General features: G+C 41.2%; 1 protein-coding gene across 1 annotated transcript in view; it reads right to left on the bottom strand.

Annotated features, from left to right (window-relative positions):
* The window catches only part of NR3C2 (nuclear receptor subfamily 3 group C member 2), a 209363-nt gene that overhangs the window by 23915 nt on the left and 158005 nt on the right, over positions 1-27443 (bottom strand). Inside the window, exons 5-6 of the mRNA XM_075149997.1 lie at positions 14382-14720; positions 13821-13965 (exon numbers count right to left, since the gene is read on the bottom strand). Of these exons, the coding sequence (XP_075006098.1) occupies positions 13821-13965; positions 14382-14720 (484 nt within the window). The remainder of the gene's footprint in view (positions 1-13820; positions 13966-14381; positions 14721-27443) is intronic.

The following is a 27443-nucleotide window of genomic DNA, read 5'->3' as shown; positions in this document are numbered from 1 at the left end:
ATACCCTTATGTGACCTCCACAGAAACCAAACAGCCACATCAAAAATTGTGAAACTACAGGCACGCTGTACAGAAACAACTTGTTATGAATAAGTAACTTACAATTTATGAAGTCATCGTAAAGCCTAGTTTTGTAAATCTCCTTGCCGAGGATGGAAACTGCAACTCAACTGACGGTAACCAAAAAGAGGAACCCACGCATCAAGGAATATTCACTCACAGGCGAAACTCAGCCCCTAACCAAACCTGATACCATGCCTTGTTTGCTTTCTCATGGATACTATTCAAAGCCACAGCACGAGGCATCTTCCTAAATTAGACAGGGAAGCGAAGAAAGGGAGAGCTGTGGTGGGTGTTTTGAAGTTTCCTCAGTACTCAAGTGGCTTGCTGATAATCCCAAGAAAAACCGGGCAAAGGCATCCCTTTTCACAGCACCTCAGAGGAACAAACGTGCAGCTGACTTAGTCCCTTGGCTTCTGCAGCTCAGAAAAGACTTAGGAAAAGACCAAGCAACACTTGTAGCAAAAGTCTGATGTCAAAGATATTCTTTGTGTTTCCTGATTTTACATTTTTTTCCCCTATATGAACTGTTTCCAATTTTATAATCAAGGGCCTTTCCTTTGCTAGACTAAAACCTGTATCCATTTGAAGACTGTCTATCATTTAAAATTATTTCAGGGAAATTCAGAAAGCACATTACACTGTAACAAAACCAAAACAAATAAACAAACAAACAAATGCAACCCCCCCCCCAACAAGAAAACCTGCCAAAGGACTGAAGATCAAAACCCGTGGAAACCTTAGAAAGCAAGGTACGCTTTCCACCATGCCAGAAGGAATCAGTTTGAACTTGGCAGAGAGGGGAGCGAAACATCACCAGACATCTTCAGGGCAAGGCAGGCAAGCTGTGGATACAGGGGGGAATAAGACCAGGGACATGGGATCACAGAGTCCCTTGTTCAGCTGCTCAAACCATCTAATCAGAAAAGCCCTTGGCCTGAATTATCTTACCTGCCTTAGGAGGAATTCACTTGTCTGGAAAAAGTTTTGAGGTTCTTGAGGAAAGGAAAAAACTAAACATATTTTTGTAACAACAATTTACTCTTTCTTGAGGGAGTGTTCTACTTCCACAGCTCCATCATGAAGAACTGTGGGAACAGAACGACACCACCTAGCACAGAACTGAACCTATTCTTCCGTGCAAAGGGGCAATCCCTGCACTGCTTCGTGTGCGGCGGCATTGGGAAACACTGCGTATCATTCTGCTTGATGGACTGTGCCCAGACACCTGTTTCCCATCTTGAAGCCATTATAAATGCAACCAAAGTCAGCAGTACTGGAGCAGCATCATTAAGTTATCGCACTGATCAAAATCCAAGCCAAAATACATGCAGAATTCAGGCAAAATTCAATTATGACTTTTCATTCAACACTTATTCAGCACTTTCTAATCTCTGCTCACTCTGCAGGCCACAGCAGAAAGAGACAAAAACATACTCCCTTCAACACACTGCCTTCAACTCTTACAGCTTTAGAGCCACCTCCTTCTAGGAAGGAAAAAATACCTGTTACCTTGCATCAATGGCAAATGTGGGCACACAATCCTGTTGAAATTAATGGCGGTTTTATCATCAGTTTCTACTGGAGAGAAATTTGGGTCATACCCATTTTTCCTTTAACTTGTCAGTAAGCCAGCAGAAATAAATACCCCATCTTTGGCACCACCAGCGACCTCCTTCTCCTGATAAGGCAGCAGATGCTCTCCCTAAGCAGCAAGGGATAGAGAATTCAACTATTACCCTGCAGCTGGTTAAACTGCCATGGATAAACATAGGCTGGAAATTAGGTGGTTTATCCAGGAAAGTGTTAGCCTAGAGGTAGCATAAAGGTGACAGCCTCAGACGACCACCCTGCTCCCTACACAAGCGATGGTGGATCCCAGCCAGGTTACAACATCACAGCCCCTGGCTGCCTGCTCTATCGTGCTGCTGGAGAACACCGTCCTCGTACCAGGCCCAGGAAAAAAACCAAACCAAACCAAACACAAAGTGCCATTGCCTCAGCCCCCAGTGACAGGCTGGGTTTTCAGCATTCTCCTACATTCCCAGGCCATTTTGGCTGATGCTGCTGAACTGCCTGATGCAGCTACTGCCCATGTACACGCTCCTTCATGCAGAGGCGGGCAGGTGCCAGCAGTCATGTCTTAAAGCAAAGCTGCCAGACCTGCCACCAAATGTCAACTCAGCTCCTCCTGCTGCCCCCAAATCCCTCTGCCCTGTCCTACCTGACTTTAGCCACTACTGACAGTCAGTGTTTCTTCTCTCTACCTAGTCGGTGGGGAGAAAAAAACCCTGTGCCCTATTAATCTCACACAGCAGCAAGGCCTTGGCACTACCTTCTACTTTGAAAATAAGGGGGGTTTATGGTTAGATCCTCATGCAGGGAAATGGCTCGAGGGTCCTGGAGATGCCTCCTGCTCCTGCAGGAATCTGACATGCAACAGGAGAACGCTGCTCCCTGCAAGGAAGCACAGTACGCAAAAAAGAGGGATTTCCTGCTTCTAAAAGTTGCTGAGAGAAGTACTTCAGTACTGATCTCCTGCCACCAACCCTGCCACAAGAACGTGTAAACCCACCATTACCAAAGTATAACATTTAACCCCACCAGCTTCTCTCCAGGTGACTGGGATGCTGCAGACCGAGGGGTGCGTAGCTGGGAGCACTGGCACTACAGCCACGACCTCGGCAGAAGAAGGTGCCGAACCCAGGACAAAAGCAGGGATTAGACTGAGGACCACCAACGCTGAACAATCATAATCAGCCAAGGAAGGTCATTTCACATTAAAACAGATCTACAGACATAGCTGTATTTTGTGGGCTTTAGCCACCCAGACATACAAACTTGGTAATTTTTACACTGAACTTAAAGGACTCAATTCTGAAAATTAGTTTTCTCCCAAAAAAGTCCTCCTGGTGATCCTAGAGAATACAATCCCAGGTAACTGATACTAAGAAATTTAGAGCTGCTTTAAAGTTTCAGCTAAGTGTCCTCCTGTTATATGCCTATCAACAAAGCAACTGGCAACAGCTCATGGATAATGATTGCCAAAGGAGAGTTTCAGCTCCCAATCAGTAACAGAGAACTTGTGCTAAAATCCAACTTAATAATCACCCAGTTATGTAACCCTAAAATCCCAAGCACATCAATAGCAAAAAACCCCAAGTATCTGCTGGAATTAATAGTTAATTATGCAGTTAGCAGATGCTGATACCAAATACTCTCTTTTGGTTTGCATTTGCATTCCAAAAGACACAAATCACAGTTTAAATGAAAAAATACATTAATTATGCCTTTACCGAAATCCTTTTTCAATACCACATTCAATAATAAGTGATGATAATGTACACATGACAATAAATACTCTTTTAAAGTTCATCAGAGAAAGATATCACCGGCCAGAAAAGGTGCCCATTAGGTATTGTTCTATACATCCATTATGCCAGGGCTCATTGTCACTTGCAGTGGTTCATCAGCAAAATTACTGCTGTATTCCACATGCAGCAGCAATTCTCCTCTTGTGCCAACAACACCTCAGAAATCAAGACTTTGCTCACGCCGTCATGCAAAGCCTGGCATTTTCTGGAAGTCAACCGAGGCATGCCTTCCTCTCATACCAGTTTAGAGAAACTACTTCCTAATTTTTCTTTTAATCTGGAAGATTAATATTTAACTCTATAGGGGAAGTAGTGAAAAGAAGCACTATGCATGTGAAAGGCATTTGGAGATACCACCAAACAGCTCACTGATGTGCAGAAAGATTAAAGCAGCGCCACGTTCAGACAGACAATTGAAAGGAACAAACCTCTCCTCTATCCCAGCCCCTCCTGCCAAGGACCTCGAGAGAAGTGAAAAGACACCCTCCCAAAAGGCTTGCGGACGTCCCAAAGTCATGCTGAGCCAATACTAAGAGAGCATAATTACGCCAAGTTAAATGTAAAGTCATTGGGCAAGTCTTCACGCTAAAGTCATAAAACCTAACAGTCAAACCCTTTCAAACACATCACAAGCTGGAAAGCTGCCAGAACATCCGCTGGGCCAACGGATGATCAAGATGAAAAAGAAGCGTTTGAGAAAGATCAGGCCATAGCAGAAAAGTTAAATAAAATCTTTGCATCAGTGCTCTCCGTAAAGGAGTCCAGGAAGGCTCTGCACCAGAGTCTCCCTTTTCAGTAAGCGAGTGTGAGAACTAGTTTCAGATTAAAGTGTGAGTGGAAGAGGGTTTAGAAAGAAAAAAAAAAAATACAGTAAAATGAATAGTAATAAATCACCAAGACCAGATGGCATCCATCCATGAGCTGTAAAGTAACTTAAATACGGAATTGCTGAACTACTAACTGTGCTGTGCAGCTTATTGCTTAAATTGCCCTTATAAAAAGCGTGGAAGGTGACAAACGTGACTGATTTCTTAAAATGGGTCTGGGAGCGGGGAGGGAGCACTCAAGAGAGCAGAGACTAGTAAGTCTCGTTTCTGTATCTAGCAAAACGATTGAAAGAGGAGCATTAACAGATAAATAAATACGCTATAAGGGAAGAAAGTCAGCGCAGTTTTGGCAAAGAGAGGTCACGTCTCGTGAATCTGTAAGAGCGCTCCGACGATAGCACGAGGATGTTCTGGCCGATAGAGGCAATGTCTGTACGAGGGAAATGCTTTGCACATGCCAGGTCTAGCTGCATCCCACGGCCATATGGGGTGAAACCTAAGCGAACACCAACCCTCTCCTCCTCCTCTCCTCTGCCCTGGTTTCCACACAAAGGAAACTGGGGCATGCAGCTTGGGTATGGGCTGCAATACCGTCTGTCGGCGTGCCAGCATGGGTAATTACTGGTCTAGGACCTCCTGCACACTGCGCTTTGCATCAGGAGGTATGCGGGGATGCAATCACGGCAAAGTTGGATTTTAAAGCTGTTAAAAAGATCTCCTGAAAGCTCTTAAAGAGAGCTTAGGGATAAGGAGGAAGGCTCTTCATGGATTATTAGCAGCTTAAAAATAGGAGACCAAGGGTAATAATAAATGGACATCTCTCACAAGTAATGGAGGTTACCAGGGAAGCCTCACAGAGCTCTGCACCAGGGCCTGAGCTGAAAACTGCACTCATACATCATCTGAAAAAAATCAGACCTACGGAAGTAACAGAGCTTGCTGATGACTCCAGACGATGAAATCAAGAGCTGCCTGTGAAAAACTGCTGAAAAATCTTGCAAAACTGCGTGGCTGGCTGACAAAACGGAAGGTGAAAATCACTAATTGCACAACAATGCAGACAGTATAATCATCTTCCACCGTACATACAAAATAACTGGCTCTAAAAAAATAAACATCGCACAATAAAGAGACCTAAGCGTAACTTGGAATAGGTTTTTGGGGCTTCTGTCTTTTGAAAATGCTTGCTCAGTGTTTACTAATGGTCAAAAAGCAAAGGGTGAGAGAAGAAGAGTTGAGAGCAAGGCAGAAATCATGATTTTGCTACTGCATAAATCCACTGCGCTCTGAACGCAGCGTGTCAGTCTGGTCTCCTCCCAAAACGAACACAACAGGCTCGCAAAAGCACTGAGGGAGGAGATGAGGATGGCCAGGGGTAGCAAACAACGAACATACAAGGGGAGATTAAATTGACTAGCTGATTCTTCAGCTCACAGAAGAAACGATGGGACTTGTTGGAGATCTGTACGTGGTAAATGGCATACACAGGATGAAAAGGAATGTATCTTCTGTTACTACAAACACAAGAATGAAGTGGCACTCCATTAAATTATCAGCTACCTGCTTTAGAAACATCTCCAACAAACAAATATATATAATTAAATTGCAGAAGCAACTGCCACAGAACATTTTAGATGTCAAGATTATAAACGTATTCAAAAAGGTATTAGGCAAATTCACAGAAGAAAGATATAGAAGGGTTATTAAGCACAACTGCCCGCCTGCAATCTCCCGTTCAGAAAGTACCTAAATCACTGACTGCTGGAATGGGCAAATGAAGAAGTATCATTTTACCCTTGTCCTGATCTTACGTGTTCTTTGCAACTGGCCAGTTTACAGGATGAGAAACTGTGCTAGATGGACCTTTCTTCTGACAGTTTTTCACATTCTTACGGATCTCCTTGAAACTACTTAATCTCCTGTTTTCCTTTACAGTTTCACAGTTTCAACTAAAACACCTTAGAAATTTAAAAAGTTTAGAGATAAAGGCATTAAAAGGCAGAGCCTTCAGAAATTTATGCAAAGAGGTTGAATCTATTGCTTTGCCCAACCATTGACCTGTTTACAAAGAAAAAGCAAAATAAGACTTGGAAAGTCTAGCTGAAGCATATTACATCTATTATGTATAGGTATGACAGTAGTTCTTAAAAATTTCCTTCTGTGTCTGCACTATTTTGGGGTGGGTATGTAACAAAAGCCTTTATATACTTCTCTGGATGGGAACTGAGCTGCACTTTATGAAAAAGTAAATAATAGCAACAACGTGTATAAAAAATTTACTGATAAAGAGATCCACTTCTCACTGCACTGACAGTTTAGATTGTATGAATGCAGTACCCCTCTTCAAAATAATATATGCAAGCAAAAATCATGCAGGGAGGAATATCAAGGAGTGCTTGCTGACCTTTTAATAAGATCAGCGATCACACACGCAATTTATTAGCAAAGAATGAACATTGACAACTCTTACCAATGATCATTGCAGCAATACTAATTAAAAATGAGGGATTTGGAGACTGCCACATGAAAGACATTACAAAAATGTACCTAAATTTAGACACTAGAGGATTAACAGATAGCAAAAGAAACCAAAAGGGTTAACAGCCATCATCCTGCAAAATGTAAACAGGAAAAAAGTAATCTTTTAAACAATAAAAGAAGTTACTTATTGGATTTATCACCACTCATAGATGATCTAAGTAATCATCCCCCCTCCCCGGCCGAGGTATAGAAGGTTAAAAAAAATCTGCTGTTCTTAAATATTCAGCTTACTTTATTACATTTATCTTCCTGCTGTTACTATAGAAATCAGAATACCAGAAAGACTTACAGGCTTCAGCACCGAAAGGGCACAGAGAGGCAGCTGCACCCTTGCACTGCCTTACGCAACACCAAACCCTAACGGTCCCAGCTTCCACAAGTATATTATGAGAGGATATTAGGAAGAAAATGAAAAGACAATGAACATGCTATTTACTAATAAAATACACAAAATTAATAAATGCAGATTTTAAATAAAATCTTAGCTGTTCAGCCGAGCTACATCTTAATTCTTAATTTAATTTTACGACTTTCCTCAATGTTACAAAAATCCTCTGCCCATTCACATCCCATGACAACATTAGCACAGAAACTTCACAGAAATCCCCATGTACTGACGCTGTTTTTCTGCCCCTCTCTACCTCATTTGCTCTGCATCAACCTTCTCATTTGAAAAATGTAGTCTCTATTTTTCCTCTATTGCCAATATCAACCTCTGTCTGCTTTTAAATTTTAAAACTTCACACTTGGGGCAATTACCAAAAGCATAGCACGAAAGATCCTTGCAACACTACATTTTTATTTTACTGAAAGCTAAATCTTGCACTTTAAAGGAAGGATTTATATTAATTTGTAGTAACCTTTGTTAGTTTGTTAAACTACATCACATACATAGTATTACTACATAGTATTATTGGGTTATTTAAAAATACCTGGAGTAGATGATTGAATTTTATAATGACAAAGCCATCCATGCTGCACTACAAAGTAGAAAAGTGGCCAGTAGGGTCACAATTGCGCGAAATGGCAATAATGAAAGGACAGTCACTTCTTAGTTCAAAACCCATTGCCTGAAGCTTTGCCTTATCAGTCAGAAGCACCAACCAACAAGTCAATCGGTATATTCTGCTCTTTATGTTTTGTACGTAATATTCAATAAACTGCAGCCTCTACTGAAACCTTTTTACTGTAAGGATTGAGCTGCATATGATGTTTCAGAGATGGAAAAAAGACATCGCTGATCCAAATGCTGGTGAAAACTGGCCCCAGGTTTTTAGACTCGGTTTTCAAGTTCACTTTAATAATTTTGGGTACCTCGTGCAATGCCTAGTGCTGTTTTTATCAGGCAAACCCTCAAGTCTTTCACTAGGGTACAAATCTCTGTAAAAATTCGATGACAGTTAGAAGAAAGTACAACGGCCAGGAAATTCAGAACCTGTACACTGATGCACCTGTGATTTATTCTTTACGCTGCAGATGACAAAACAAGAAAAATCAAAGGAGCAAGAAAACACACAGCACATTAGTCATTCGGTGCATTTGCAAAATACTGTTGAAATATTGATGCTGTACTTTAATGTACTGAAGTGTCTCAACACGGTGTCTCAGCATTACTGAACTCTTTCAGTATCCCACATCATTGCTATTTTACAGCTAGATAAGGCTGGAATGGTAAATAAGACAATTCGGGTAAATTTCCTAAAAATAGTAAACGATTTTGGAATTTGAGTCTCTTCTTCAAAAGTCCCAAAGGATTTAGAAGTCTACAAAGAGATTGTGTAAAACTTGAAATCAAAAGAAAAACCGAGATCTGTGGAGGAACTCCAGCGTCGGGCTGGCCCTCTGGTTTCTTTATGCCAGCTGAAACCAAAGCATGCCAAAGAGAATTCACGGCTTGATTTTTAATATCCGTTAGCGATGACATCAGCTGGGTTTTTGCCCTATGAAGAGATGAAAAGCCACCATCCCTCTTCCTTAGGGGAAGGGATGGATAAGCAGGGCAGCTTGCCATGAGGGGTGCAGTTTCTGACCTCCCGCTGGGCGGGGATATGTGCTGGGAGCACAAGCCATGGCCCCGAAGGCAGCCCATGTCCCACCGCTCCCACTGGCTTCCCAGTCGGGGAAGCAAGGATTCCCGCCACACCACGTCTTGGCTCCTGCCGGGTTTCTGTTGGCAGTGCTGCACTCGTCAATGCTTTTTATCCCTTCCTGAGTCTCTGAAAGGTTGCCAGCTGATGCTCTGACTTAATGTATGGGTGGAAGCAGATACCTGGGAAGTTGCCACCACTAACCGGTGGGACAGCAACTGCCTGAGCGCGTCACAGAAACGTGACCAAGAAGGAGCATCCCTTGCCTTCCTCTGGGATTTAGGCATCTGACTTCTGCACTGCAAACACATAAACGCCTACCATTGAAAGATTCAGATCATCAGATTTCTTCTAGGACCTAAACTGTCACGCCGTCTCTTTCCAAAAACGTTGGGGATTTTTCCTTCGAAAGGACACAGCCAGAGAAAGAGTCGTTTTAGCTCTTAGTTCAATGATTAATTCATCCAGTAAGGGAGACACCAAGGGAATTTGAAACCAACTTCACTACCTTCCAGGACCACGTCTTAAAAATCATGTTTTAGGCTGTTCCGTGCAGCAAACAATTCATTTTGCATAGCTTCAGACAGAATCCCTGAAAATAAGCTAGCATTAAAAAACATTGTATTTTGCTACATCCCTTGCTTTGTTCTTGTACCCATTCCAAGCAGCACCACTCAGTTTCCTGCTTTCAATTGTGTATAATTTTACCAATTTAATGCTCTGGACTTAAATTGTCCATGCATATGCTTGCCTCAGGTTGAATTAGATTAGAAAATTTCAGCTAAAGTCTTTGGTTAAGTCTTAAGAGAAATTTTCTCCCTCCTTCGAGTTAAATAAACACCAGCCATTTTTTTCTGTGGGATTTCTGTTACTTTGCAGTAGAACCTGAAATGTCTCAGAGCTTAGGTCTTGAATCAGGGATAGTCTTTTGCCATGTCTTAAGAAAGTCTTCCCCATTAATCTCTCTCTGTTCTCCCAAATCCCTAGATCCATTCAAGGTAAGGCTTCCTCGCCGGCAACAAATGAAGCAAAAATCCAATAGTCTCTCACGACGTAAACCTGTATCATCCCTACAACTCACCCAACCTGATCAATACAAAAAGGAAGGAGTCACACGGGAAAAATATTACTGGATAACATAACCTAAAGGTTTGGTTATGGATACTGTCTTCAAAGCACGTACCCAAAGGGCTCAAACTACGATTTGACAGACCACCTTAATTTTGGAACTTTGCAACTTCTCGGATTTGAGCTCGCAGCGTTAAGAACATTATTGCAACATCTTTTGAGTGTTATTACATATGCAACAGCCATCCTTTAAGAGTGTTTACCTGCAATAGGAATTATACGGTGTCACATACATGACGGTCTTTTAAAGATTTACTGTGGATTAAAACTAAAGCTATATGTATAGAATATTAGTTTTCATTACAACTACTATGCTACAAAAGAAATGGATTAAAAAACCCCACATACGGTAGCTTACACACACAACATAAAATACACTGGTCTATTTTATGGCTCTTTTCAGGCTGTTTTTAGGCATTTCTGTAACAGGCTGAGTGGCCATTTTCTTATCCCTCAGTTCATATCTTTGCGTTTACTTAAGCCTAATTAAAGCAACAGAATATACGCATGATCCATAAAGACAAACAGTATTCTTAATTAGATATATAACATGACTAAATGAAGGTAGACAATTACTTCCAGCCTTCCATAAGCCTAACAGGAAATCAAACCACGTATTAGTAGGGAGGCATTTTGCACTGTATTTATATAATCAAAGGTACATTTAACAGCTATTAACAACAGAGATCCTCATTTGTTTTTCGCCTTGTTTACAGGCCTTCAGAATAAGAAAGAAAACAAGATCATATATCATGGCCTTCCAGAAACATTACGACTTCCTTTTATTCACAGTAGTTAAGAGTAAACGGAAAATTCATTTAATGTAAAACAAAGCAACATAATTCTGCTAATGCCAACCTCTACTTTCACTCTCTTTTAACCGTTCATTGAAGAAAATGCTGAACCTTCTGGGGCACCGAGTGCATGCTACTGGCCAGGGACCTTCTGAATTACTTCTTGCATAGAGAGAGGAAATGACCTCTCCAGACACAATATGAAGAAATACCAAGAAAATCTTGGCCAGGTGATAACAGGAACATAACTCTCTCAAGCCAGCAGAAGGAAAATTCATTTTAAAGCATTTACCTTTCATTCTGCATCAACTAATACACGTCCTAAAATGCCAAAGGCAGTCGAACACTCAAAAAGTTGCACCAAGTGAACCTTAGGGAGGTCTGATAAACCTCGTGGCACAGAAATGAAGGCCTGTATTTATAACTACACACCACATTTCCAAGTTCATCGTACTCAAAAAGTAAAGGTAAGACCAGCCTTCAGCAATTCCAGAGCAAAGCTTCAAAGCAGTCTATTTTCACAAACAGGAATATATATTACGTTTTGTGCTTATCTGAATGCTTTCTGCACTGAACTCTATCGGCTGACTTGTACAATTCCAGTAATTCACCTCTGACCTTATGTCAAAATTGGGAAAAACACTGCATCTCTTGAACTTGGAATCACAAAATAATTTCACTGGGAGGGACCTCTGGAGGTCTCAGGTCCAACCCCCCTGCTTGCTGCGGGGCTAATGTCAAAGCTGGAGCATGCTGCTCACGGCTTTGCCCAGTCAGGGCTTGGACATCTTCAAAGACAGAGACTCCAGGGTCTCTCTGGGCACCTGCTCTGCTATTTCACCATCTCCTTATGAAATTTCTTCTCCTGCTGCCCAGGAGGCAGTCTGTTGTCCTAGACTTGTGATCGCAGGCTCTCATCCTTCCACTGGGCACTTCCATGAAGAGTCTGACTCCATCTTTTCTACAACCACTCATCAGGATGCTGAAGGCTGCAATTAAATCCCCGCTGCACCCAGCACAGTCTTCTCCTGGCTGCATGAGCCCAGCTCCCTTGCTGTCCCTGCCAGCCCCTGACCACCTTGGCCAACCTCTACGGGGCTCTCTGCAGTTTCTCAACGACTTTCCTGTGCCGGGGAGCTCAAAACTCAGACTCCAAATGCAGTCTCACAACTGCCACCCTGAGCGGCAACGTGAGAAACTTGGAACAAATGTCTCCCACGATTCCCATCAAGTATGAAACATGAGCGAAGTGAGAAAAACCCTCTCGTTCCAGATATGTGTCCATTACCATTCTGGAGTAAGCACTGAACTCCTACCCTTTTACCTCCAAGGAAATTTCTTGCCCTGATTAGCTACTTCAAAAGCCCTGTCCCACATCTCACAGCTCAACACAGCTCCTGGTAATATACTTTTCTTCTCTTTAGAAACACCTGCCTTCTGCTACCTTTGGTAGCTCTGCAATGAGTACATTGTTAAATATGTAGAAGACCTGACCGCTATCTTACATACATATCTGGTTTTGGATGTTTTTATTTTGCACTCCATGACATTGCATTCCCTTTCCTGACTGGATCCCAACCTCAACCTCAGTATAATTCTGCAGGCACCTACCTTCAAGGCTTGCAGCACAAAACTCACAACCGGTCTCGACTTCTGGAAGCTGCTTCTAGATGCAGTATCAAGAATGCTAGCAGTGCACATGCACTTTATTTGCAAGTGGGATTGATTTCCCTGTCCAATAAATCTTGGCCCCCCCCCACTGACTTTCTTCAGATGAGGGAAAACTGCTTCTGTGTTTGAACTTTTAGTCTACATTTCCCAGGAGAACTAAACTCTTCGAAGTTCACATTTTCACTTAGCTTTAGCTACGGATACTTTTTCTGTGATGATTCTCTAATGTCCATCACAGCGGAGGTGCTTTCAACAAGGAAAATGGCTGATGCTACATTTTCAACCACATGCAGTGAATCACCAGTTCCTCCTCTTAAAAAACAAAAAAGCAACAAAAAAACCCAACAAACCAAACAATCCTCCTTTGATATTGCTTACGGCTTTGGGACCAATCTCATACACATTAATTATTTAGGAACTCCTAAATCAAAGAAAGACTATTAAGATGGACAGCGACAAAGCATCTTCTCCAAGAAAAACATTTCAGAACTCTTCAGGAGATTGAGCAGTAAGTTATTTTTTTGTTCATTCTTTTCCTGTTTTTTTTTTTTTTTTTTCTTTCTTCAACAGCAGCCATATCCTATTGATTTTGTCTCATTTTTACCTTTAGAAAAAAAAACAACCTTCTGGGATAAGCATATGATGTGACCCCTGTTTGACTGCCTGTGTATTCGCTTAAATTTTGACTTTACTGTCTTGGAATAAATACTAAGCGAATGGAACAGAAATTAAATTATACTCATCAAAAGCAAAGCACTAAAACACAAACTTAAAATATGAAGGAACACACATACTCAGAAGGAATGGTTCCTTGGTTGATCCTTTTTTTTGTCTGAATGCATCATAAAAGAAGTTATGTTTCATTACTGAAAAAACATTTTGGCTTCTTTCATGGTTGCAAAGAACGGTAATTAAGACTGTCAAGAAAACACATCGAACAGCTGTATATTGTTAACAAAAGCACCATTATATGACTGCTCTGAAAAAAACTGGCAATTTAAACATTCACATTTCCTAGAAGTTAGATATTTTTCCAAGCTCCAGTAGATACCAAAAAATGTTTTTTTCTGTAAATCTTGGTCGTGTATCAGTCATATTTCAAGCCAGCAGGATGGTTCTAGTTTGTGAACACATCCACATACATAAGGAGAAGCGGATGGCAGTATCAAAGCTTCGCCAATTGAAAACTGAGTCACTGAAAAAAAAAAACCAAAGTAAGCTACTTTTTAAGCCAGAGTTAGTTGAAATTTTCTTAGACTGCAGGTATGCCTGAAAACCAAAGAAAGACAGAGTAATCCTTCCAGCCTGCACTGAAAAGGACCGTTAAGGAATACTTACTCATCGAAGATCAGGTCTGGTGCAAAATAGAGGAACTGGCTGTTTGTATGTTTGTACGATCTCCAACTCAAGGCAAACGATGACAGACACATCCATGAATACTGAATTAAAGTAATTTGGTCCTCGAGAGGCAAGTTTCTAAATCCTAGAGATCAAACCAGAAAATACCCATGAACTACACTGCGCTCTACAAGGGTTGGCCAAACCAGCCCTGAATACATTGCTCATTATTTTTCTAGTATTAACAAACAAGATCAACACTCCCACAAAGTATACTTCTGAAAAAAAAAAAAAACACCTTAATTTTTCATTCCAGTGATAAAACACGTTTTCTTCTTAAGAGGCTATTATTCAAAATGAAAGCTTTTTAAATATCCATCACAGACATATGAAACAAACATTACATAAATCAAAAAACCCAACAATCTTCTCTCAGATGTTCATCTCACACCCCCCTGCAAGGGTTTTCAACACAGCCCACAGATTAACGATGCAATTTGTCAAGCAAAGAGTTCATTAAGCTAAAAGAAACACCATTCACCAAATGCCTCGTGGTCCTACCTGGAAGTATCTTTGCCCACTTCACCACCTGAATCATCTGCTTGCCGGCCAGGCGGTTTAAAGTGGAAAGCAGGTACTCCGCTGTGTCTGGCTTCGAACTGTCATATCCTGCATACACGATCTCCGGTTCAATGCTTTCAAGGATCTTAACAGGAGAGGGAGTAAGTGCTGGTGAGATAGCAGACATGTGGGGGACAAGTGCTGTGTTTACAGAGGGCTCGGTCACGGGCGCGATGTACGTCGTCCCTTCCTCGGGGCTCTGGGGTGGTGGCTGCTGCCGCTGCTGCGGCTGCTCCTCGTGCATCCCTTTCAATTTCCCCAACTTTTTGGACTTGCGGGCTGTGAAGATGAGCAGCACAAGAACCAAGTCAGTACAGAAAGCCGGCGTAACCTTGGCTTTATAGAAAATGGAAGCAGAAGTATCATCTCAAAGTTCTCAAGTGAAACACGTGCACGACCTTAAGAAATACCTCACCGCCTGCTGCACCATTACACTGGAAAAAGGACCAAAAGACACATGTAAGCTCAATTTCATTGCTTTACTGGACGTTTTTATAAGTGACAGGATGTCCAGCATCTGTCTCCATACAGTCATGCATAAAACATCCTACTTACTGTGGTCGGTGCCAATTAAACATTTCCGAAGTTTATTTGTCTTGTAGCTTAAATGAATCACTTATCACCTACAAGTCTGCAATTCATGTTCTCCATTGCATTTGGTCATCAAAAGAAATCTCCCTCGCAATGCCTAGAATTAGCAGACTCGGAGCCCTCCTAAGCTTTTGAGTCCAAGTACCCACCATTTTGAACAGCCTAAGCTAGTCAAACCCCTTTGCTTTTGCTGCTTTAATACTTCCATAAGAGCTTCATTCCCTTCTCTTGAGTAGTTCTGAAATAACGCTAAAAATATTTACCCAGTTAAAGAAAAAACACTGAGCCTCGTGTAACACCTTTCTCACTGCTATCAACATTTCTCTAATGCTTTGCCTTCCTTTTTTTTTTCCTTTTCTGTTTTTCTTTAATGCTACCCTCCCTACTTTTCTTTTCGAAGTATTCTTAGAAGACAGCAAGGCTAGTGTGCTTTCACTCTTTGCAGAGATGCCAGCCATTCTCTGCAGGTTGCCTTCCCAACTTTGCCATATGAAGCACAGATACATAAGCAGGCAGAAAGCCCTGCTCCCACCCCAGCGAAATGATCTTGTAGAGTGAGGAAAGAATGAGAAATAAAAAGCAAGACAATTAAGTCAAAAAAACACACACAAAAACCCCAAACCATCATCCCCCTTTTCACGAAAACCTAACTAAAATAATCTTTAAAATCAATAAATAAGGAACTAAATTTAAATGTTCGCAGCTCTTTCAGAGTAACTTCTCTCAAATGTAGTCTTTCTTACCTATCTGCAGGCAGCTAAAACCCTTGTCTAGACTTTTATTTTCCTGTCTCTTGATTATTGCAACATCCCTTTTACTGGCATCAGTAAATACAAGACTATCTCACTCCCTACTTAGACTACAAACACCCTTCTTAGACTTGGGACAGGGCATGGACTATCTCCTCAAGTTTTTTCCCGTCATCAACTCCCCTCCTATCTTTCCTTAAACATAGTGCCTTTTCTGCAGTTTCAGGATCTTTTCTGGCCAACCTCCACCTCACCCCTCCTCTCTTCTCCATTGTCGAAACGTTCACTTCCACCCCGGCTCAGCATGCCACGCCACTGCCTCCTGGGAAGTTTTCAAAGCTTGCTTTATGTGCTTCTTCCTACTCCTCTTACTACAGTGCAGAAAACTCCTCACAAAGATCCACAGAACCACCTCATTACTCTTCTACGAACTCCTTAAACCCCACGTTTTAAGAAAACCCTCCTCAACAGCAGAGCCTCTGTTGCCCCGAGACCACTGCTGGCGACAGCAACCCTTAGTGCTTTACTGTTTCCTTGAAATTGGGGCTGCCTGCCCAGAGCCAGCGGCTGCTACTGAGCTCGTAGCGCCTGCGAGGCAGGATACAGACGCCCAGGGTCCAGGACAATGCACGCCCAAGTGCAACAATAGCCTGTTGTTTTCCACACTTCCTTGCTGGGACAGTACCTTGAACTCTGAGGAGCTGGCTCATCCCAAGATCCAAAAGAAAAGCTTGTTTGTTAGGGTAAACATGGGACACTGCTGTAGAAAACAGCAACGTTACCGCTCATACACAAGATCTTGAAGGTGCCCGGTCAAACAGTCGCTCCTTGACTATCATCTTCAAAACCTGAATAGAAGTCATCACTAATGCAGCACGTCTTGCACCGAGCAGTAAGTGCAAAATCTGAACATCGGTTTGGTGCCGTTTATGAAAGAAGGATCTTCCTGGGTGATTTCAGCATCAACATCGCTCAGGAGATTTACAGAGAACTTCAGAGATCTTTGTGTAATTTGCACCACTTTTCCTTCAGAGAGCTGGACAACATTTCATTAATTCACCTACAGCATGTATTGTCTGCTTTCAACAATTTCTTAATTTCTCTATGCCTGCAAACACCCAGACCAAGTGAGGCCGGTTGAATTTTTTAATAAAAGGATTAGATATGCAAACAAAAATGTGATGGTCCTCATAAAATCTAGTTTAAAATTGTGTTGTTCAACTACCCACATATAGTTAACAAAAACTTCCTAATTACCTGAAGCATTAGCACAGATTACATAGGGAAACACAGGAATCGCTGTCATTTGAGGTTATAAGGAAGAGGCGAGACAAGTATCTGTCAGGAAAGGTTTCACCGCAGCTGATTCTGTCTCAAGAGACAGGTCAGATGAGAAGACCCTTATAAAAGTCACTTCCAATCCTATTTCTTACTTTTCTATTATGAAACTCTTAAAAAAACTTATTCAAACAATGAAGCACAACTGAAGGATTTTTCATCCTCCGGTGCATCAAGTTACACGGATGCTGACATCCATTCTTCAAGATGCAATTTCCGTTCCTAGTACCCAAAAAGCCATTTTACAAAGCAGCAGCTGATCAGACATTTTGTTAAATAAGCTTTTTCCTCTCTCTGCAAAATAAAACGGAGGGAGTTACAGGCAAAGCAGACAACTCTGATAAATTTAATTCTGAAAAGTAAGTGAAAATGCTGCTGTTCCCCACTTGGTGCAGTCGCACCTACATGACGACATCCTGGTGAAATCACCGCGAGCATTAAATACAGTTTACATTGATCTTAGAAAGGCAAAACTGAACTTACACATTTTTCAACAAAATCAATCCCAAAAACAAAGCAAGGATGGCCAAGTTCAGCAGAATACCTGATGATGAGTTAACAGAGCTAGTGGCCACTGAAAAGAGAGTTTAAAAATAAGCCTGAAGGAGTGGACACAGATTAGTGTTTGCTGTTAGTATTCATATGTTTTATCAGGCACTTTTTTTTTTCCTGTTATCAAAATAGGACTAAAAATAAAGAACTTTACATATCTTTCATGTTTGCAGAGGCACAAAAAAAAAAGCATTCTTACCACTACATCAGAATAAGAAATGTATTGGTTTACCAAGTCCATCAAGTATCTAGCAACACAGATAACTGATTACATATTTATTAAGACATAATCTTGTATGTTCTATTCTCTAAGAGTTTTTCATTAAAAGAAAAAAGAAATAACATTCTTCCATGTATAATACTGGCATAAAAACGTGTTTTAGTTTCATTTTCTTCCATTATAATGCCTTTAAAATGAAGCTGAGAAAAACATTACTGCTTGACAGTCATGTTTACAGTGAAGAAAACTGTATTTTTCATTTGGCTTCATGCCAGTGCTGTAGCTCAACTGGTTTGGTAACTCCCACAGAAACCAACAACTAAAGATTAAATACAAACTCCGAGCAGTACATACTCCGAGTCGGTCTTTTGAAGCTGTTTTTCACATTTGCTCTCTAACTGCAATACCAACTATAAAACCCACAAAACCACCTCTGAGTCGGTGGGTAAAAGCCGTGCTCACCAGGACTGCCGTGTGGAAAGTCACAGGCTCTCCATGCAGACCAGGGGATGGGGCATGCATGGGGCATTTCATGTGGCAAAGCTGAAGTCTGAAGCCTTTCTGGGGTTAGGACAAGACTTCCATCCAAATGGCTGCACAGCCAGCGACTGCATATTATCTCTAATTGCAGGACTTCTTGCCCCTCCTGTTCAGCGTTATTGCAGCCAGGATATCGTATTATAATCCTTGTATTTTTAAATCATCTGAGATAGAGTAATAGTTGAAGAAAAACAAATGATAGTGAAAGACATGCTGCAGATATACCTGAGGTTAACACCTCAAATATCTGACACAACTTTTGATGAATAAGTATTTTAGAAGGTCTCGTACGTTGCAATAAAAATAATGAAAAACTAGGTGAAGCATCTGAAAAGTCACATAAAGTTGGAATTTGCAAAGGCATGTCCAACAGACCTTCTCGGTAGCTCTAACAATAAATTACAGTATAACAGAGGAATAAATAAGCTACAAACCTGACCACAAAGAGCAGTCCCTGTTCCTCTGGAAGCAATAGGCAAAGTTTTACCTGGATTTAATATGAGTAGGCCTGTGTCCAACATGTTCAAAAAAACCCCTGCACATTCTGCAAAACCACACGTTGTTCCACGTGCTTGGAAGACCTCAATGAGAGCAGCCCGTAAACACCAGCTTGCTTGTTTATCACCCTCAATGCCAGTCCCACCTGCCTAGACAGGGACGATGGCGTTGCTGCGGAGGCGCTGAGGAAGGCTGAGATGCCATATTAAAATCAGTTTAACACAGTCTTGAGCACTGTTAAGACTCCAAGGCACATTAATACCTTTCCCCCCTTACTACAGCCTCAGCCTTATGATCTAGCAAAAAGATGGGACTTAATCATTTGAAAAGAGCTATTGGCAGGAGACTGGGTGAATTCAGATTTGGACAACTGGTTCCTTAGTATTGACCCTTCATCTGTAAGACTCCCATCACACAGCCGAAAGAGGGAGGCCTGAGGTTTCAGGATCGGGAGTTTTCGTGCCATCTGTAAAACGCTGAATAGGACTTCTCGTCATTTGCAACAGTGAATGCTGCTCTCTGATCAAATAACAGAACATTAACTGGATGTGACCCTATTGTAAATTGTTTTCTGAATACAAATTAATGTCAACATCAGCCACAAATCCAATTTTTAAAGGTTAAGTTTGAAGTTTTAGGGTAGTTACAAGACAGGTAAGCTACTATACGCTCTTTTTAAAAATACCATAGTAAACTTACACATGCTGTACAAGTTGGGTCTGGAGGGAGCTAAACTATGCTCCCTTTGTCCCCAGGGAATATACACAAATTAAGTTATGGACTCCACACAGCCACACATCTGACAACTATTTTTCATAGGCTCAAAATTAATAATTTTCATCAGCATTATCGTTAAAAAAATGGGATCCAAAAATGCCAAAGAACAAAATGCTATCAACAGAAGATAAAAGAAACCATAAATATTATGATTTAACTCAGCAGTTTTACAGTAGAGTAATATCTTGTTTGCAGAATTGTATCAGTGTTCAGATTTAGCAAATGAACAGTCTAAAACGCTCTGCAAATCCATGCTCTAAAGCGAAATCTTAAGTTTAGAAAATTATCCACAGTTCTACGTAGAGTGAATTACAAGACTTGCAATGATAATCCCCTGGAATCAGATTTTGTTTTAAAAAGATGATATTCAGAGCTTGCCTTGCTGCCTATCAAAAAACATTATTTGCATAGCTAAAGACACGATACAGTATAGCTTTATTTATCACATATGTAAAGCTCTGCCAAAGTCAGGACCAAACTGATCCTGACCCAACAGATCTTTATTCTATCCATGTTGCAGAACACATTTGAATCGGTAAGTGATATCAAAAGCACATGATAAGAACATATGATACCGCTAGTGTAAAGCGGAGAACATCAGCGGAAGGAAAGGGGAAACCAAAATGGACACAGCACAGAACACAGAAAGCAATGCAGGTTTAAAAAAAGAGGTAAAGGAGAAGAAGAGAAAGTGGCAATTTGAGTAAATACATGTAAAAGACACCAAAGGATCAAGCTGCCATTTCTTCCCTTGAGGCAGCTCTAACAGCCTTTGGTAGACTCTCCTCTGAGCCCTCACCAAGCATACACGCTTTGTCGCTTGCTTCCACCTTTGTATAGACAAATGCTCCATCAAAATGCCACTTTTTCCTCCTCTGAATCTTTTCATCATGTTTGCCTGGTGCCTTTGCCTCACTTACTTCAGTGAGCTGACATCTGTTCTCATTAGCTATTTTACTGCTACCACAAATAGTGTTTCCCTTCCCCCAAATCTGTTGTATCTTGACATATATGAAAATTTTGAGCTATCTTGGTACAGACATTTTTTCACTTAAGTGTCTAGCACAATGGGTATGAGATTTTGCTGAGAAATTTCTAGATAATAATACAGACATTTTTTATATATATATATACACACACACAGAGGCATATGCACGCAAATACATGGAATAAAGTGAAAAGCAGTAATGCAAACAAGATCTTACAGCAGCATCCCATTTGTTCTACAAAGTGCATTCAGGCACTTTATTCTTTGTCGCTTTATTCTTCAGGAAACAAAGAAGGGAACAATCAAGCCAGGACCCTAAAGCTTCCATAAACCAACTACCCACTTTGGGAAGCTCTTCAGGGAGCAGGGTAGACGAAGAACCTCTAAACGTGCCCCCGAGCATTGTCCCACACGTAAGAGGAAGGGCCAGGTACAAATCTGGGAGACACACGGACAAGTGCATGAGTCACTGGTTTGACTGGAGAGACCAAGGGGAGGAAGCCAATGAAAAGCAGCTACGGAAGCAGGGGACAAGTTGTACAGGGACTTAAAAGGAGAACACAAGATTACTTTATCATGTAAGACACACTACCAAAAAGACTTTGCTCTTGCAAAGCAGTGGCCTTTCAAAGGTGATTTCTGCAGTGGCATTTGGGATATGCTGAAGTGACCAAGTAGTTTGTCTAAATATACAAAGAAAGGAAGATTGCTGCTGGTGAGGAAGAAAATAAAGGTCCTGCCTTAACATAGCAAAATACATTTTAAAATCAGTTTCTGACAACTGTGACCCAGAGGAGACAGAAAGCGATAGAAAATGGTATCGCTTGCTGTGAGCCTGAGGAATCAGTATAGTTTAATTAACAAAGCAATGAAAATTTCCTCGTTTCTTATCCTCCACCAGCAGAAGCAAGCTTTTACTGGAGAGTAAGCTCAAAGCCAATGACTGAATTCAGTAGAATGAAATGGTAGGCATAACTGAAATAATAACATAGTTTGGCATTGCCAACATCATTCACAACTGCTTACTAATTAATAAGTAACACTTTAATCTGACAGGATTGGACACCTAAAAGACAAGGAATAAACGTGCGTGAAGTCTGATCTATGGGTATGTCACATTTTATTTGCCTTCGGTCAGACCTGTAAAGATCCAGGTACATCCATAAATGTAATTTTTGTTCTTGGTTCACAATCAGTATACCAAAAAGGGAGGTACAGCACAGATGAAAGAAAGAGCTTCTAATTCACATTTTAATCTACATAATTGTACACTATTTTCATTGTGTTCATTTAAACGTATTTTGGTTCTTTATCCTAGTTGGATTTAAACTACTAATAAAACTGACTGTAACTAGGTAAATATTTCCTGCTTATTACTTTGTTTACTTATACGACAATTTCAGAGGTGTTTGCATTTTGTTTTGTTTGGAACAGATCCTAATATACAATGCAGTGCAATGCTGCTCCACAACAGCATTGTAAAGCACAGAAACAATGTATATGAAGCAGTTTATTCTCTTGCTTTGAGCAGGATCAACTATACTTTGCCCAACCCAGTATGTTACTAATCTCCAATAAAGGGAATTCTGCAATATCCCCCATCTTCCTCCAACATCTAAACCACTCAGTTTTCCTCCAACATCTCCAATGTCACATCATTTTTTCTGCAGTAAAGTTGATTTCTCTTCATCATTCCCCCAGTGGCCATAAAAAACAACCTATCATTCTTTCCTCTCTTTTACACCACTTTTTGTATTGAAAGACTGGTATCATGGCCTTCTTAATATGTTTCTCTCTTCTACACTAAAATAAATTGAGTTCTTCAACTCTTCCTTACAGATTTATGTTTTTTTCTAAGCTTCTTATTATACTTGTTCTTCCTTGGGCGGTCTCTAGTCTGTATACACGTTTCTTCAGGCACACGATATGAAATTTCAGGAAGGAAGATTCAGTTAGGTGTTAAGGCAACCTTTCTAAATGTAAAAGTCTGTGAAAAACTGGAATAGGTAATCAAGGGACACAGCAGAGACTTCCACACTGGAGATCTTCAAGAAGAGATGAAACATGTCCGTCAGGAAGGACACCGGTACCCCTAATCCTACCAACCAGCACAGGAACGTAGGTGACAACTTCAGAAGGTTGCCCCATCCCCACCACCCTGACCAGCAGTGCTGAAAACCAGACACAATCATCAGGCCCACACTTGCCAGCTCTGACAAGAACAGAATAATGCCTTACTATCGAACGAGGCTTGCCTATTTTTGCAACAATTTTACATTGCTGACTCTAAATTTAACCTAAAATCATCATGCAACCATGCTGCTTACTTCACTGCAGTCTCTAAACAGCTGCTCTCAGGTATTTCATTCTTGCACTGCTCAGCACAACGCTCTGGACTTTTCTGAAAATGCCATCGTGTTGGTTTCAGACACTAGAACTGAAGATGCTTTTGAATTCTGATTCCGGCCACAGAGGAGAATTTCCAAATCTGTAGACTTACATATTTACTCCCTACTTTGTCATGCAAGTAATTAGTAAAATTGCAGACCCAGAACTGACCCTAACAGGACCCTACTTCAGATGCTGTTCCAGTGTGACAGCAAACCACTCACAGCTACTTTTGGAGAATGCTATTTCAAGTAATTACGTGCCCACTTAACGAGAAATCTTAGCATATTTTAATGAGAATTCTGCATTTCCTTCTGATTATACTTATGGCTAGAGATATTGAGCGGTGAAATACAAACACCTACAGGGAGGTGGCACCTCACGACAGTGCTTGCACACATCTCATGGAACAGACACGGTTCCTCTGCAGTGCGCTGGCTTTTGCATGCAGGATTCAGGATGGTGGATCCATAGCCACGGAGGTCTGCTTGCAGGGATGGCCTTTGTAGCACGGATAAAAGAAACAGCCTTGCAAAGGCAGCACAGAAGCCATCACAGTTGCCTCAGAAAAACTAAGGTGAAAGCCCAGATCAAATCTTGCATATTTTGAGGTCTGATTCAATGATGAAGCTCAGGATACCTACTTGTCTCGTGAGTGGGACAGTGATGTCCACAGCAATCAAGAAGGGAAGGCACTGGGGAGGGTTTGCGTACGAGACAGAGGGAATTAATCCCTTTTTTAGCCGTGCTGAGCTTCAGGTTCTGCATTCGCGAAGAGATATCGGACAAAAGTGACAAAAGAAAGCTGAGTTCCAAAGTGCATTTTACAGGAATATTTAGGTTGTCAGGGAAAATGTCTAACACATTTGCTTGTTTCTCAGCAATCCTCAAAGTGATAATTAATTGAAAAATAACAGTTTCATAGGGGTACTCCTCCCCGTGTGGGAACAACTTTTACCAAATGCCAATTAGTGGTTTCCTGTTAAAATCAAATCAAGCTGTTTTTGATAAAGCTTTTTAATGAGAAATGGCTAAAGTATGAAAATTTCCCCCACATATATTTCATATAAAAACCCAAACTGACAGTCTCACAGCTAACATTTTTGGTATATAAAACTCCCTCTTGTACTTCTTCATTAATTTCAGAAGAAATGTATTTACTAAATATTTAAATCATCCAATAAACAAAGCCTTAAAAAAAGCTTACAAAAGAAAATTATAATGTTGATGAAAGCCAATCTTAATCAGTCCTTTTCAGATGCTCCCAAAACTCATATTTTACTGATTATTTATTCATTCTTCAAATGTACGGCAAATTCAATGATTTTTGAGCTAAGCGTTGTCTACTAAATGCATCAGTAGTTTTGACTATTCATCAAATAGATTTAAAGACTAGCAGTAAAATACCAACAACGAACGCGAAGAGCGGGTCACTTACAATTCCAGTATTTGTCACCTACAACTCTAAGACGCCTGCCGCAATGAATCATCAGCAGCTCGAACTGCTAGCATTAGTAATAATTTGGTTAAAAACAAAGTTAGGGAAACTTTGGAGAACAGATTTTGAAATCTTCCACTGTACCAGACTGAATGCTCTTGGCTATGATCACTGGTTTCTGCCTTGTGCCAAGCGACAACCTTCCTCCCAAGACACCCATTCCCGTCCAACCTTCTGCAGGCGTTCCTCGTCCAAGTCTTCTCTCTTGCTTTTATTTGGGTTGATACCCAATGCTAAGTCTGTTCCATGATTTATGCGCCCTTCATCCTGATCACAACACTAAGCCATCTCGATTGCCCCGATACAGTCCCGTAGACACTTATTGCGTGTGAAATTTCCTCTTCTTGTTTACACTGGAGACATAGGTACTCAACAAGCTTTTCAGAGTTTTTCAAAAGCGTTGATAACCAAGCTCTGCCGCAGCACCTCTCATCCCGGATCTTGAGTGCTCACGCTTCCACTCCATGCTAAAGAGTGTGCCATACTTTAAATGCTTCATTTTTGTTCTTGCACTACTACTACTAAGACTCAGCTTGGTAAGTGCTGCACTTCCCTCTGCGGTCTTTCTGGTTACGTCATAACGCACCACATCCCCACTTGTATTTTTCCCAAGTAACAAAAATGTTGAGATACTTCGTCTCCTCACCTGTACAGATTTCCATATCCCCAGTTTTTATCAACTCAGATTTCTCTCAAGTGACCTTATTTCTAACGCTGCTGGTCTGTCCCTCATCTTCTAGAAATCACCTACCCCGCTTCCCGGAACAGCAATGCTACCTGTGAAATACAAGCTGGCTGTTTATCTTCTGCAGTCATCTCAGACATATTTTTCACCATCCAGTTCATGATTAGTCATTAAAAAAAAAAAGAATATAACCATGTTAATCTCCTGCTTTAATAAATCACCCTGAACATTAGTGAAACACCCTGTATGTGATATTAACCACATTTCCAGGGAAAATGCAACTCTACAATATTACCCATATGTATGATCTGAATCATGAAACCCAGTATCTCTCTGCGACTGACAGCGTGGCACATTTCTAAATTCTCCTGAAGTTGAAGTAGTTGTGTATGAAATGCCAGTAATGACTAAAATTGACACATGCCTCTCTAAGAGGATGTTTAAATGACATGCCTGAAAATGTGCTTGGTCCATGAGCAGACAGACCCAGAAGCCACAGACGAGTTTCCTCAGCTCTTTCTTTCCAGTATGAGAACTGCATGATTTTGAGGGCAGAAATGTTGCCCCAGTGATACACCAGTATCTTCTCTACTCCCTACTGACAAATCCCCTTACTGTCCCTTCAGGGTGGGCTGGTCTTGTGAGTTCAGGTTCTACAGTCTTCCTCCTCTTGCACCTTCTGCAGGGATATTATGCAGAGAAGATGATTTCCATTACTAAAACGTTACAGCGTTGGGGGAAATGGGAAAAGTGATGGCAGAGAACCACAAAAGCACACAAATCACCAGCACCAATTTGCAGGAAGATGTGTGGTACTGGGTGGCTCAGGAATGCTCCAACCGGTGCCTCCACCTTGCCTTCCTCTTTGTTAAACATCACCTTCTTGCCTGTTGTGTATTTCTAAAGCTTAAATGCGCTCAATGTTTCCTTCGTAACCTGCTTTGGATTGTTCTTTCTATTAACATCGAACTCCAAAGCCTGCTCTTTGAGCCAGGTATCTCTGACACTTCTCACATAATTTTAGCAAAACACAGATACTAAAAATGGAAAGGCATTCACTGGGGAATTGGTGGGGAATAAAGCAGGAAACAAGATTCAAAACGAAATACAAGTTACTAAGGTAATTCTGAAGCAAAGTACATATGAGAGGACAAGGGGAAAGAACAGATTCACGGTGCTAAGGCACAATCTGGGATTGAATAAATTTTCCTTGTGACGTTACTGGAGTAAACCACAGCTCTAGAGTCAATTTAAAACCTGTGAAGTGCCACAGTAGCAGACAATCAAAAAAGCAACACAATGTCAGAAGAAAGAGCACATGACTTGCATAGTCTTAGCATCATTGCTTCTTCAAAACGTACTGTCACACAGAAGACAGAGCTACAGAATAGCTCATTCAATGAAGATCAGTGATGTCAAAATCTAAAAAGTCTTTTTGTACACGGAAATAACATCTTCACATTTTTTTGATTTTGCACACAAATTATCTAGCTTAACTCCACTTACCTAATATTAATCATAGGCTGGAAGAGACCTGGGACAGTCGCACAATCCATCCTCTTGCTCAGACCAGAGCCAACCGTACCCTCATCACTTCTGACAACGTTTGTCTTATCTGATCTTTACGACGCCCAATGACAGACTCCACATCTTCCCCAGACCATCTATTCCAGTGCTTCCCTGGCCTTATGGTAACAGATACTTTTCCATTTCCTCACTTGCATCTTCCTTACTGCTCATTACTTCTTGTCCAGCTTTTCACAGGCATGGAAAGCAGATCATCTCCTTTTTCTCTTTACCAACACTTGTTGCTAAAACAACACTTGTTGCCCCTCTCTTCAACTTTCCCTCCAGCCTTTTTTTGGACTAAAAAATACCAAGTAATTCAATCTGTCCCCACCAGTCAAGTTTTAAAGACTGCTGATCACTCTCATTGCTCTACTCTAGGCTCTTCCAAATTGGTCCACAGCACGCTTGCAGGCAACTAATGAGGGTTTTAACAAAAACCACTATTCAGCATAGTGGGACCACCATGCTTTGGCCAAGGTTGTGTCAGGCATGGCAAGTTAAATCTTCATGCCCTCTTACTCAGGTGGAAACTCTCTGAAGCAATGGCTCGGCGGCAGCTAAAAGCACAAGTTCCTCCTGCTCCTACAGCTTCTCGCAGTGATGGGGAAG

Source organism: Calonectris borealis, chromosome 4 (genome assembly GCF_964195595.1).
Source record: "Calonectris borealis chromosome 4, bCalBor7.hap1.2, whole genome shotgun sequence".
NCBI lineage: Eukaryota > Metazoa > Chordata > Aves > Procellariiformes > Procellariidae > Calonectris > Calonectris borealis.
Note: the sequence above shows the minus strand (reverse complement) of the source record. Positions and strands in the feature narration are given on the sequence as shown.